Source organism: Pleurodeles waltl, chromosome 10, assembly GCF_031143425.1.
Source record: "Pleurodeles waltl isolate 20211129_DDA chromosome 10, aPleWal1.hap1.20221129, whole genome shotgun sequence".
In the NCBI taxonomy this organism is placed as follows: domain Eukaryota; kingdom Metazoa; phylum Chordata; class Amphibia; order Caudata; family Salamandridae; genus Pleurodeles; species Pleurodeles waltl.
In genome coordinates this window covers 661,427,085-661,441,266 of record NC_090449.1, presented here as the reverse complement: position 1 = coordinate 661,441,266, position 14,182 = coordinate 661,427,085, and the positions used below count along the sequence as shown (strand labels likewise).

Below are 14,182 nucleotides of genomic sequence, written 5' to 3'. Positions count from 1 at the left end.
AGTCTTATTCCTGGGACAAATTCTAAGGTAAGGATTCTGCAACTAGAAGTCTGTATCAGATGCTACGTACAATATTCTAATGTTTTAATATTGCTATAACAAGTTTTAACTGCTGTAAAAGACAAGCATAATTTATTTGAAATAAGAACCCATCATCCCCTATATATATTTAAAATACAAACACTCATACCCTGTAATCATTCTCGTGGTCATTGAAGATATTAAATACCAAAGGTGTTTCAGGAACCTGGCGTTGAAGGCTAAACTGTAGAGAAGCCTGAAAGACAAAATGCATACATTCACACATCTGAATAAGAAGCAAGCTAAAGAGAGTGACAATAAAGCAAATCAATAGTAAAAAATGACTGGGACTCTAGCCCTCTGTAAGTTAAGAAGACAAGTTATTTTATAGTCAGCCAGCCAATTGTGCAGTCTGGTAGGCTCAACCTAAACATTGGTCACTATAAATGTGATTTCTGTCATGACACAATGCAATGGCCTGGTGTGAACGTCACTAAGTACAAAATCTGAGAACACCACGTATCACATATTAGAAGCCTGTCACCATGGTATCACAGAAGAAGCTGTAACTCTGCAAGCTAGGAGTTTAAAATCAAATAAAGTGATGCTGCATACAAGTTCAAAGCAACCAACTTATATTTTCCCTGTATCACTCAATTGATGAGTGGTCAACAAAGACACCTGTGTAGACATAACATAGCAAACTAACATGGTGGATGTGCAAATGTAAATCTGCCCTAATGATATTGCCTATCGTGTCCAACCTAAGCTCTCCATAATCTATGAATAAGTAGCTCACCCTGGCAGGGTTATTTCTTTACATCACAGTTCTTGCAGTTCTTCATTTACAATGGCATAAATAGTAGAAATAAAAACAAAATAAAGAAAAAAATGAACTGGGTGAGATACTTATGCATGGCACTGGGAAATGTAAGCGCACTATCCATCATATTTTGCTTTAAGTCTATAAACCAGTAACCTATAATCTATCTTGCTGACACAACTGAAGTTAGATGGGAAATAACGGAAATGGGTCTGTATTTTTTGTTGCAGTACAAAACCTTGAAAGATCTGAAATTCCCAACTTACTACTTTAACCTTAGTTTACACAACTGACTTAACAACTTGAACCCCAACTACATTCCAACTATGTACATTTTCCAACATTAAAAATGTTTTCACAAATTGAATACCATATTACATAATGTACAATATAATAAATGACATCTATTGTTTAAGCACATTTAGGAGGACAAAGTATAATTTGTGTTATTGTATATTATGTATTTCTTTCAAAGAATGTTCTCCTGGCACATGTGGATGTCCATGTGTTTAAAAAGAGATGTCATTTCTGATGTATATCACTTCATTTTTTCATCCTCTTTTTTAAGTTGAAATTCCCCAATTACTATTAACAGCCTGACCATTGAACAATAGCCGGAACACTTGTCATTTGCCTATGCCTCTACAAGCAGAAATATGGTGCAGGCCAAGAAGAATAAGGGGAGTCGACAACTACTTCAGTTCATTATTCGCGGAATGTGTTTAACTGGGTGTCTGCTGTGCAACCGGTTGAGTTTGTGTGGGTCAAATCACATTCATGGGTATATGAAGGTGTACCTTTGTATCTGAAAGTGAGCTCAGGGTCTGAGGAAGTGTGTATTTTGAGCCAGGGTACATGTCGGTGTTTTAGGAATCTGAGCATGTGCTTGGGTGTTTCACCTTGGGCATGACTGTGCGTATATATTTATATATGTATGTGCCTCAAAATCAATGTCTGATGACGTGCATATGTGCCTGACTGTGTACACTGGTGTCTCATGGCCTCTATGGATTTCTAAACGTGTACTTGTGTATCTGTGAGTCTGCTGTCACATTGGGTACATGGTTGGTTGCATACTTGGGAGACAGATTATGGGTGGTAGTTTCTGATGATAAGCATGAAAGTATAGAGTTGTGATGGTGTACACAGTTGTTTGATGGCACTCGTGGGTGTCAGAGTATCTGATAATGAGTGTGTCTCTGTGTGTGTGTGCGTGTCTGTCTGTGCATGTGTGTGTGTGTGCGACTGTGTGTGTATATAAGTATGGATGTATGTATTTGCGGTTGCCTGATAGGCCACTTGGGCACCTGATAGTAGGTGTGGGCACAAATGATGATTAACAGATCCGTGTCTGATTGTGGGTGACGGATATGTGTCTGAAGATGGGTGTAGGACTTCTGATTGTATGTATGAGCGTAAGTCAGATGTGTGAGAGTCAAATGGTGGTTGTGTCTATGAGGGTCAGATGGCTGTGAGTGTCTCATGGTCTGTAATTGTGTCTGTTTCTGATGGAATGGATGTAGTTATCTTATAGGTGAATCGGACTCTGATCGTAGATGCATCAGCGTGTGATGGTGTGTCTGACAATGCGTGAGCGTCTGATGGTGTGTGCTATTTAGTGTTTGATTATATGTAGGTGTTTGTGTCATGGGATATGTAAGCCTATGACGGCATCCAAATTTGTTACCTTTTTTTAATCCCCAAGTGTTTGTGAACACTGTAAGTGCACTAAGAAAAGTTACTTACCTGCAGGAACAATCTTTCTGGTGATTTTGCTATTTACCTGCAGACTCCACACCTGTAGAAAAACACCAGGTGTCAGACTGGATAGTGAAACATCAAAGCAATGAGGTCACCAACAGAGGGCGAAGGACCGTGCTTAATTTGTAAATACAAAGGTGCCGGTGCCCAAAGACCTCCTCTTAAACAAGCGGCTGCTGTAATTAAATGTGTGAACATGGAATACTAATGCGGCGTAATCCTGAAGCCATCTCGGGCCTCTTCAATCCATATAAAGCCACTCGCTGCCCCTTCAGCTCACTCTTGAAACGTTTTACTTTCTCCCTTTGTGACACTTTTTCGTTTTTCCCTTCATCCGTCTTTCCTATATGTGTCTTTTGTTCGCAGCAAATGCTCGAGGCATTAGAATAAACCCCGGCCCTCAAAAATAAGTGCAGGTGCTCAGCACAAGAAACAACAAGCACAAATTAAGCACTGGCGACTGACTCAGTTGCCACCGGCAGTGACGTCAGGCAACACTACAGAGAATATAGAGATCCCGCCCCAGTGCAACAACACCAGTTTCCCTCAATTTTTTTCTAAGCCTGTGAGACAAGAGGCCAGAGTGAAACTGATGAAGGAATACAGCACCAAAAAATATTTAAGAAGGGTTTTTTTATTAACTTTCCCCATGATTCATCAATCAAACAGAGAGGCGGGTGGGTCAGTGAGGAATCTGCACGTAGGAAGAGTATTCACCAGAAAGATTGATACCGAAGGTAAAAAAAAAATTATTCTTCTCATGGAAACTTCTAACCGCAGATTCCTTATCTTGTGAATAGATACCATAGGAGTACCTTTCCATGTGGTGGGTCTGTGAATTGGCTCAAACCTGAAAGTCCTTGAAGACTGAAGGCACACTGACCTTTTCCACAGACCTGAATGTTGAGGAAGTAGTGCTTTGTGAATATATGTATTAATGCACATATACCAATCTGACAACTGTCCAGCACAGGTGCCCCGCAAGCTGGCGCAGATAAGTAATTTATCTTCTGATGGATACTTCTACCTGTAGATTTCTCACCTGTAGGACATATTCCACAGCAATATCTGACGAAGAGGGTTGATGGATGATCTGAACGAGGAAATCCTGTAAGACAGATCTAGCAAAGTGTGCATCCCTGCACACCTCCACATCAAGGTAATAATGTTTAAGAAAGGTGTGCAAGGAAGCCCACATTGTTGCCCTACAGATTTCAGCAAATGTGCAGCTCCCCCAACGAGCGCAGAAGTGGTGTGTTCAACCCTGGTGGAATGGGCTAGGATTTCTTCAGGAGGCTCGTTCTTGGGAAAAGCCTAGCAGGTTTTGATGCAGAGGATCTGGGCTAGAGAGGTAGGGTCCTCTTCTGAACAGCATTTCCCTTTTTTGAACTGCAATAGCCAATAAAGAGCTCATTGCCAAACCGGTGGTCCTTGACACGGCCCAGATAATAATTTTGCTCCACCTAGGATCCAACTGATGAAACCATTATTCCTCTTTCAATAGGAGGCATGGGTAGTCAGGGAAGAGGGTAAAATGTCGACAGAGTGATTGACTGAGCAAGGTGAAAAGGAGTGACTGCCTAGGGAAGGAAAGCTGCCTTTATTCGCAACACCAATTATCTGGGAAGAAGGTGGTGAAAGAAGGAGACAGCTAAAGGTTTGCAATTCACTGATGCTCCTGGCAAAAGGTATTGTGACAAAAACAGTTTTCAGAGTCAACATGTGAAGACTGCTCCTGTAAAGGGGCTCAAACAGAGTCCCCATCAACAAATTGAGAGCCAAATTTAAGGCCCATTGAGGAAGTACAAAAGAAGTAAAGGTGAAAAGGTTTGGTCAGGCCTTTAAGAAAACACATGAACCGGGGGACATAAACAGGGATGGATGATCCTGCAGACAGGGGAAAGCAGACAAGGCAGCTAAATAATTGTACAACGCCTCCTGAGCAAAGGTAAACTCAACTGCAGCATCTGTGTTAGCTTGGCCTGCAGGAAATCCACACCATTGGCCGCACAACAAGCAACAAAGTTGCTCCATCTGCAGGAATAAGCAGACTAGGTGGAGGGGCGACATACAGAGAAGATCTGCCAACTACGGTACCAGCTGAAAAGAGCTCAGTTATCCCCGCTTAATCTCCAAGCAGGCATGTCTCAGAGACCAGAGTGCAGAACCAAACTTCCTAACTGAGACAGAAGGTACAGCCTAAGAGGGAAGTAAAGCGGGAGACGTGGACAAGGGCAGAATGTCTACATACTACACCTTTCTTGACCAATCCGGGGCAACATAATGATTTGGGTCTGGACTTGGAGAATCTTCCTGAGAACTTGAGGAATCAAGCTTATGGAGGGAACTGTGTAATGCAGCTGAAAGCTCCACCTCAATGAAAACGCATCCCCCAAGGCACCCCTCAACAGATACAGGAAGGAGCAGAACTGCTAACACTAAGCATTTTTAAGGAGGCGAACAAGTTCACCTGAGGACAGCCTCACTGTGCAAAGACGTCTTGGACTATCTCCTGTAGAAGATGCCACTCATGATCAACAAGATAAACGCCAGCTTAAGCTTTCAGCATTGACATTTAAAGACCCTGCTAGGTTATTGGTCTCAAGTCATATCCCTTGGCAATGTGCCCAAGACCACAGTGCCAATGCTTCCAGGCAAAGGTGGTGAGACCCTACTACCCCTTGCTTGTTCACATACCGCATCGCAGTCGTGTAGAGCTTAGAATCCACCACAAATCACAAGTACTTCTAATGAGACGGCAAGATAGTGTTATGGAAGTACGCATCCTGCGCGTCAAGGGCAGGGACATCATCCGTTCTCCAATCTGTGACACCAGCGGTTCTTAAGCAAGGGTAAGCTTCTTGAACTTTTTTTTTTTTTGAGGAAGAATTTGAGGGTGCTGAAATCCAGGATCAGATGCAAACCGCCATCTTTCTTGAGCACTGGGAAGTATCGCGTGTAACAACCTTGGCCCCATTACATGTCTAGCACTGCTCCTTTGAAGAAGAGAGCTGCCTCCTGTTATAGAATGGCCAAATGGTCAGGAGACACAGAGGAAAGGGGGTGAGGGAAATGGAGCACAGAATCTGAAAAGGGGGGAGGGTGTAGCCCTTTTCCATGATTTAAAGAAACCACTGGTCTAAAGTAATGGCCTTCCAGGCCATAAAAACATGGGATGCCGGCCCTCCCACAGGTTCCTTGTGGGATTGGATAGCAAACTAGGAATGGATTCCTTGTGGTGCATGGGTGGAAGAAAGGGATTTTGACTTCCAGTTCGGAGGAGGTTGTAGGGATGGCACCTCCTGACAGGACTGAACGGCAAGGCTCTCTGGCGAATGGTGAATGGAAAAGAAATCCGAATCAACGGTAACTGAATGGTAACATCTGGCCACCATACAGCTGACTGCTGGGGGCGATGAAAGTTTCCTCAATGCGGGTATGATATGTTACAGCAAGGCCTCATTGAAGGGGAGAAGGGGTTCAGATATGGTGGAAGATGGTAAAGGAACTTCAGTAAAAATGTGCTTATTCGTGTCAGTGGTTAGCCACTGCAAGTCCAACACCTCTGCCACTTTTTTTTTCATGACCTTACCCATGGGGTAGTCAATAGCTAGTCTCTGTGAGGTGTTCAAGCCATAGGTTGAAGACAGACCGTGAAAATAAAGGGATTCTTGAAGTGGTTCACCCCACAATTATACAACAGAAAAACAATGCCCACACAAAGAATTTAACATATATATATATATATACAGGGAGTGCAGAATTATTAGGCAAGTTGTATTTTTGAGGATTAATTTTATTATTGAACAACAACCATGTTCTCAATGAACCGAAAAAACTCATTAATATCAAAGCTGAATATTTTTGGAAGTAGTTTTTAGTTTTAGCTATGTTAGGGGGATATCTGTGTGTGCAGGTGACTATTACTGTGCATAATTATTAGGCAACTTAACAAAAAAATATATATACCCATTTCAATTATTTATTATTACCAGTGAAACCAATATAACATCTCAACATTCACAAATATACATTTCTGACATTCAAAAACAAAACAAAAACAAATCAGTGACCAATATAGCCACCTTTCTTTGCAAGGACACTCAAAAGCCTGCCATCCATGGATTCTGTCATTGTTTTGATCTGTTCACCATCAACATTGCGTGCAGCAGCAACCACAGCCTCCCAGACACTGTTCAGAGAGGTGTACTGTTTTCCCTCCTTGTAAATCTCACATTTGATGATGGACCACAGGTTCTCAATGGGGTTCAGATCAGGTGAACAAGGAGGCCATGTCATTAGATTTCCTTCTTTTATACCCTTTCTTGCCAGCCACGCTGTGGAGTACTTGGACGCGTGTGATGGAGCATTGTCCTGCATGAAAACCATGTTTTTCTTGAAGGATGCAGACTTCTTCCTGTACCACTGCTTGAAGAAGGTGTCTTCCAGGAACTGGCAGTAGGACTGGGAGTTGAGCTTGACTCCATCCTCAACCCGAAAAGGCCCCACAAGCTCATCTTTGATGATACCAGCCCAAACCAGTACTCCACCTCCACCTTGCTGGCGTCTGAGTCGGACTGGAGCTCTCTGCCCTTTACCAATCCAGCCACGGGCCCATCCATCTGGCCCATCAAGACTCACTCTCATTTCATCAGTCCATAAAACCTTAGAAAAATCAGTCTTGAGATATTTCTTGGCCCAGTCTTGACGTTTCAGCTTGTGTGTCTTGTTCAGTGGTGGTCGTCTTTCAGCCTTTCTTACCTTGGCCATGTCTCTGAGTATTGCACACCTTGTGCTTTTGGGCACTCCAGTGATGTTGCAGCTCTGAAATATGGCCAAACTGGTGGCAAGTGGCATCGTGCCAGCTGCACGCTTGACTTTTCTCAGTTCATGGGCAGATTTTTTGCGTCTTGGTTTTATCACACACTTCTTGCGACCCTGTTGACTATTTTGAATGAAACGCTTGATTGTTCGATGATCACGCTTCAGAAGCTTTGCAATTTTAAGAGTGCTGCATCCCTCTGCAAGATATCTCACTATTTTTGACTTTTCTGAGCCTGTCAAGTCCTTCTTTTGACCCATTTTGCCAAAGGAAAGGAAGTTGCCTAATAATTATGCACACCTGATATAGGGTGTTGATGTCATTAGACCACACCCCTTCTCATTACAGAGATGCACATCACCTAATATGCTTAATTGGTAGTAGGCTTTCGAGCCTATACAGCTTGGAGTAAGACAACATGCATAAAGAGGATGATGTGGTCAAAATACTAATTTGCCTAATAATTCTGCACTCCCTGTATATATATATATATATATATATATATATTTGGACATATATATGTTTTTTTTTAATAATTAGTTGTCAGAAAGTATATCCCAGTACAATATACAAACAATTTGTGCTCAACATATTACACTAAGCAATCACATACACACAATATACAGTGTGGACTTAAACAAAAACAATGGCAGAGGGGTTTTGAAATCGTTTAAATGGTCAGAACAGGATGGAACCTATCGTATCCAATGCTTCTTACCCAGAGTCATCCATCAGCAGAAAGAACATAAATATTGATGACCACTGAACACCAGATTAAGGCATTGCAAGGGAATCCTCCTTGCAAATTATGACTGAATCACTTGTAGCGTATGTATCCCCCTAAGACTGGAAGACCAATAGGCCCAAGTGACCAGTATTAATTATATTCTTCTTTAGGCACATTCAGTAATGAATTAGGCCCAATCAGGCAAAAATAAAAATTCATAGCAATCAAGATTAATAAATTACACAATTCAGTTCTCCTTGGGGACCATAGTTGGAATCTCTGTTAGTGTTGCTGCCTGTACGCAGGCCGTGATTCAGTTATTACCATGAATTTTCATTTTTGCCTGATTGGGCTTTATTCAAATTCTTGGTTACTGAACATGCCTAAAGAGGGAATGCATCTGGGGCTCGATGTCAGTTGTCGGCGCTGGAGCCGGTGGTGGAGGCGGTAGTGGTGCAGTCTATTGCATCAACTTTGGTGTCGCAAAACGCAGTGCCGGATCAAACCAAGGTGCTGCCAGGGGCTATGCAGCGCCCATGGGCATCGGTTAAAAGGGCAAGAAGTGTGGCAGCCCTAGTGGTACCAATGGACCCCAAGGGGTGCTGGATCGCGTCAAAGCCTTTGCAAAGATAGCATATGTAGCATTCAGGAATACCCCTGGATCCGATCCTGGAGTTGGGTACGCAGGAAAGGACGGCTCTGGAAGGTCAAAGGATGAATCCATAGGGTCCGATAATGGAGGTCTGTCTGGAGCTGGGCCCACAGGTTGAGCAGGGTAGCGCAGAGGATCCATTGGATACATGAGGACAAGCGCCGGTTCAGAGGATGGTTATCCTGTGAGAGACAAAGGGAAATGAGGGTATGTACCTCGAGACCGCTTTAGCTCCTTCCTCCTGTGTTTCTTCTTCTTACCGGAGGATGAAGATGGGGAGCAGGAAGTGTGTCAAAGATGTTTCTGGCATCAATGTTTCTTCTCCCAGGCCACGAGAAAAGTTTTGCCTCCTGCTCATTTATGGCTTTGGGATTTCTGCTAAGGCTAGAAGAGCTGACCTTGAAATAATGGTCAGACCCCAGAAAACACAGACATACCTTGTGCTGGCTCCATTAAGGGACATGTGTCCCTTGCAGTCCCTGTAAGGTTTAAACTATAGCTCGTAAAGATGAAACCTTTTGTTACTGCTTTTAAAAAAAATTGTAATGCAAATTTCTCAGTGAGTAAAGCTCTGGATACATGCTAAAGGAGCATACAAAAGGGAAATGACAACGGTGCGCTGGTGTGGCTGCTTTCTGGCCACGCCCAAGTCCAGTGCACTGCACTGGCAACCTTGTTACTGTGAAGTTTCTGGATTCAGTCTGACCCCGGAGGTTGCTCTACAGTTGAGGTAGCTACAGGAAGATAGAGTACCCCCCAGAAAAATAATTACCAAAGAGCAAAACTTTTATTAAAAGTGCTGCAAATCAGCAACCATTTTGGTATTGTTGTATCTCTCTCTCCATGTCTGCAATCAGCACAGATTAATACAAAAATTCACATGGGTGAATTATGTTACGTTATGCACATTTGTAGAGTGCACTGTCATTTAGGAGGGTTATCATTACCTAGTGGTGTACTTTCATAGCTGTGCCCTTGTATTTCTCAAAAAACAGAGTGGGAAATGAAGGTGTCCAGGCCAAGGTCAACAGGCCAGCTCTTTTTTTCTTCATAGAAATAGGGTGGGTTTAAATGTTGGCCTCATATCTTGTCCAAGTTTGGGAGGAGAGAGAATATTCACTGCCTTCCAAGAATCTGAAGAACAAATTATTTACATTCGGTTTCCTCACACATGACTAATACTCAGGTGTCAGACTGGAACCAACATTTTGATGAGTGGAGACACATATACGTACAACCCATGTGCTGATGTCTTTTGCTTTCTTAGGCTGTTTGGGCCCTTAGACCGAAAGCCCATTAGCAATTTGGCAAGACCAATTTGCAGATCTCTAGATTTGGATCTTTTCAGATGGAAAAGAGTCCAGTTTACATAATGGGGAGGTGGGAGGGTCAGTGAGAAATCTGTGGATAGAGTATCCACCCGAAACATCATTACTTAAGATAAGCAACTTGTTTTTCTGATGGATACTTCTAATAGATACCAAAGCTGTGCCTTCCAAGCAGGAAGGACTGTGAATTGACTCAGACTAAAAAGTCCTCCGGTAACAAGCAGTGAAAATGTCCCTCAAGAAAGACCTGTTGAGGTAGTAGTGCTCAGTAAGCGCATGTACCGAAGCCCAGGTGGCGGCTTTACAAATATTCATGACAGCTACTCCCTGATCTAACGCAGTGCTACTGGCTTTGGCAGTGGTGGAATAAGCCTGCAAGCCTTCTAGGGGGTCAATTTATCAGGTGCCACCCCAATCCATACATTTATTCCAACGGCTGGAGTACACTGATTTTGTGGAGAGACATGTCACCAACATCATTGATGTGTCAGGATGCATATCAAAGTAATACCAACTGTCATCGCTCAATCTCCTAGAATGGAAATGCAAAGTGTGCAACACCCTAACCTGCGGCATCTCAAGGCAACAACCTAATCGGAGAATGGATACACCTGTGCAGGAGTTCTGAATACCACAGTCTTGTAGCCTAATCCGGTGTCACTGGCATGACTCAGTCTGGTTGTTTCCGATCTTCTTCAGAATTCAGGGCAGGAGAGGTAGTGAAGGGAAGGCATACAGAAGTCCTGACCTTTCTTTACTCTACACAGAAGGTATCTCCAAGCAAGAGCTCTTTTGGAAACTTCAGCTCACACAAGTGCTGAGATTGTGTGTTCTGTGTGATGGTGAAAAAATCTTTCCCTCCCCATTGCTGGAAGCTGGCTAGTGCAACCTTTGAATGCCACTGCCAATCGTAATCTGCTAGGTGCCTGCAGATGAATTAGTCTGTTCTGTAGTTAAAGATCCCCCCAGGTGGTTCACCACTAGATAGGTCCTTTAGCTGTCCTGCCACTTCCAGAGACAGAAGGACTCCGGAACAGGGTCCAGGATCCCACACTTCCTTGCTTATTGCAGCACCACATGGTGGTGATGTTGTCCATAAATTGTGCACCAGCTCCCCTTTGATGGTCGCCAGGGAAGCCATCAGCACCATTCAAATCGCTGTAAACTCCAGCAAGCTGATGCGGGTTGAGTCTCCACCATAGGCCAGAATCCTGTGATCTCCAACTCTCCAAGATGGCCTCGTCAACCTAGCAGTGATACATACATGACAACTGTCAGCTTTGGATGAGGTAAAGAGAAGGACCAGCCACTGACCAAATAGCAGTCCAATAGCCACCACTACAAATCTTTTCTAGTCTTCTTCGAAATCTAGATGAATGAGTTACTTATTCCTTTGGTAACACCTTATCTCGTAGAAACTCTATCTAGCCACAGATTCCTCATCTTTGAATATCCCTAGATGTCAGACTGGATTCAGAAGATTTTTGAACAGTACCCATGCATGCCAGTAGGTGTCATCATTCAGCTTTGCGCTGGAATTTCCTGCATCAGATGTGAGGTCTGCGGTACCTATACAAGCACCACCTCAGCACTGACGTCAGTTATTGTCTCGTCTTTCCATGTCAGGAGTGTGGATCCACGATGAGAACTGACCACAGGTATGGAAAAGATTAGGGACTTGAAAAGGGTGACCCTTACAACTGAACTGGTTAGCAGAGCAGAAGGATGGAAGGGTCCGCAATGACTCTGTAGCTAGACGCAGTCTCTACCAGATATGGCGTTACTGCTGACATTGCATGTTCTCGGCAGAGGCAACCAGATCTAACCAAGGCTCTCCCCACTTCTGAAAGGTACCTTGCACCACCTGCGTATAGTAACGCCATTCATGATCCCCTAGGCATCTTCGGCTGAGTTTGTCCGCCCTGATGTCCAGAGAGCCCTCCAAGTGTTGAACAACCAGGGATATGCCCTGACATTCCAGCCTTGCCCAGATACGCAGGGCCTCTTGACAAATGGTCCACGATCCCACCTCGCCCTGTTTGTTGCAGTACCACATGGCAGTGGTGTTGTCCATGAACACCTGCGCCCCAGCCTTCCTTGATTAAAGGAAGAAATGCTTTTAATGCCAAGCAAATCGCCCAATGTGCCATCAGGTTGATGTGAAGATTACACTCCACTGGATACCAGAGTTTTCTAGTCTACACCTCTTCTAATGGCCGCCTCAGTCCAGGAGTATTGCATCAGTCACCACTGTTAGATATGGTTGGGAAAGGGAGAGGGATTTGCCACTGACCCAATCGCAGTTCTTTACCAACCTCGGCAGGTCTTTTGAATGTCCCTCCAAGATCTGGACCATGTCGGAGAGATTCCCCTGATGCAATTCCCACTCTAGAGCCCACCTATGCCAATGGGCATGTGTTACCTGCATGAGGCCATGAGAGCTAACAGCCTCAAAGTCAGCCTCACCGAAATCCAGGATAGAGGCAGTATATATATATATATATATATATATATATATATATATATATATATATATATATATATATATACACACACACACACACACACACACACACACACACACACACACACACACACACACACACACACACACACACATATATATATACACACACACATCATACACATACATACATGCATACACTGAATATCCTGGACTCACTGCTCTGGGGGATACACCCAAAACTGTGCCTTGTCCAGAACAGGTCCGATGAAATGGAGCGTCAGAGAGGGAGTCAGGTGTGGCTTTGGCATGTTGAAAGTGAACCCCAGCGAGTGTAAGAGGTTTGTCATAGTCTGAAGGTGAGTACCCGCCTTCAACAGCAGATCGTCGAGATAAGGGAAGACTGAAATCCTGACCTCTGCAGATAAACTATGACCACCGCCATCACTTTGATGAACACCCGATGGGCGCTGGAAAGGCCAAAATGTAGCACAAGAAACTGAAAGTGGTCATGGAAGACAGTGAATCCCACATATCATCTGTAAACCGGCAGGATGAGGAAGTGAAAATATTCATACTGGAAATCCACTACTACCATCCAGTCACCCGTGTCTAGAGCAGACACACCTTGAGGGAGCGTAAGCGTGTTGAACTTCTTATTTTTATAAGATGAGGTTGAGAAGGTGTGGATATAGGGCAGGTAGAAGTCCTCTGTCCTTCTTGGGCACCAGAAAGTAGTGGGAATAGCAACCATGGCCTACTTCTGATGCTAGCATCCTCTCTATGGCTCCCTTGGCCAAAATAGCCTCCATTTCTTGACGGAAAAAGGGGAGATGGTTCTTCGTCAGCCAACTGTAAGTGGGTAGCAACGGAGACGAGGGTGTCATAAAGGGAAGGGAGTAGCCCCTTTGGACTATCTGGAGTACGCAATGGTCTGATGTTACTGACTGCCAATGGGGTACGTGATGGCATATCCTGCCTCCCATTGGATGCCCATGATGGTCTGAAAGTAAACTAAAAAGGCCTGGAGGCAGCGGCTGCTAGAGGGTGGCGTGGCGGTGTGGGGCAGGTTGGTGGACTGACTTGCCCACTGGCCGCCTGTCCTACGTGGTCTTTGGGACCTGCACCTTTAGCCACAAAAAGCATGCTGGTTGTGCTGGCCGGGAGGGTACAGGTGCACTTGGAGACCCCTGCCTTGGCCAGGGAAGGAGTGGAGGCAGATGGGGTTGACGAGGGGCCACAGACACACCCAACAAGCTGGCCTTATCCCTGCTGTCCTCCAAGCGCTCCAGTGCTGAATCAGCCTCGTCTCCAAAGAAGCGAGAGCCATGAAAGGGCACGTCCATGATGGAAGTCTGGAAATCCTCAGAAATGTTCTCAGATAGGTGCGGTGCTGCAAGGCCACAGACAATGAAATCTGCCCAGCAAGTCAGACATATCAAGTCTACAACAGATGGTGAACTTAGCCGCATCTCTCCCATAGGCAATAGCCTGAGGAAGTATGGCCCGGGCCTCCCCTGGGACATATGCAGCACCTGCGCAACCGAATCCCATGTTGTATGGAAATAACTCCCCAAAAGGCTT

General features: G+C 44.4%; 1 protein-coding gene across 3 annotated transcripts in view; it reads right to left on the bottom strand.

The window, feature by feature from the left end:
* Positions 1 to 14,182, bottom strand: part of UBE3C (ubiquitin protein ligase E3C) — an 885,810-nt gene that overhangs the window by 485,116 nt on the left and 386,512 nt on the right. For all 3 annotated transcript variants that reach the window (XM_069211153.1, XM_069211154.1, XM_069211155.1), the window contains exon 13: positions 191 to 277. In XM_069211153.1, coding sequence (XP_069067254.1) covers positions 191 to 277 — 87 coding nt within the window. The remainder of the gene's footprint in view (positions 1 to 190; positions 278 to 14,182) is intronic.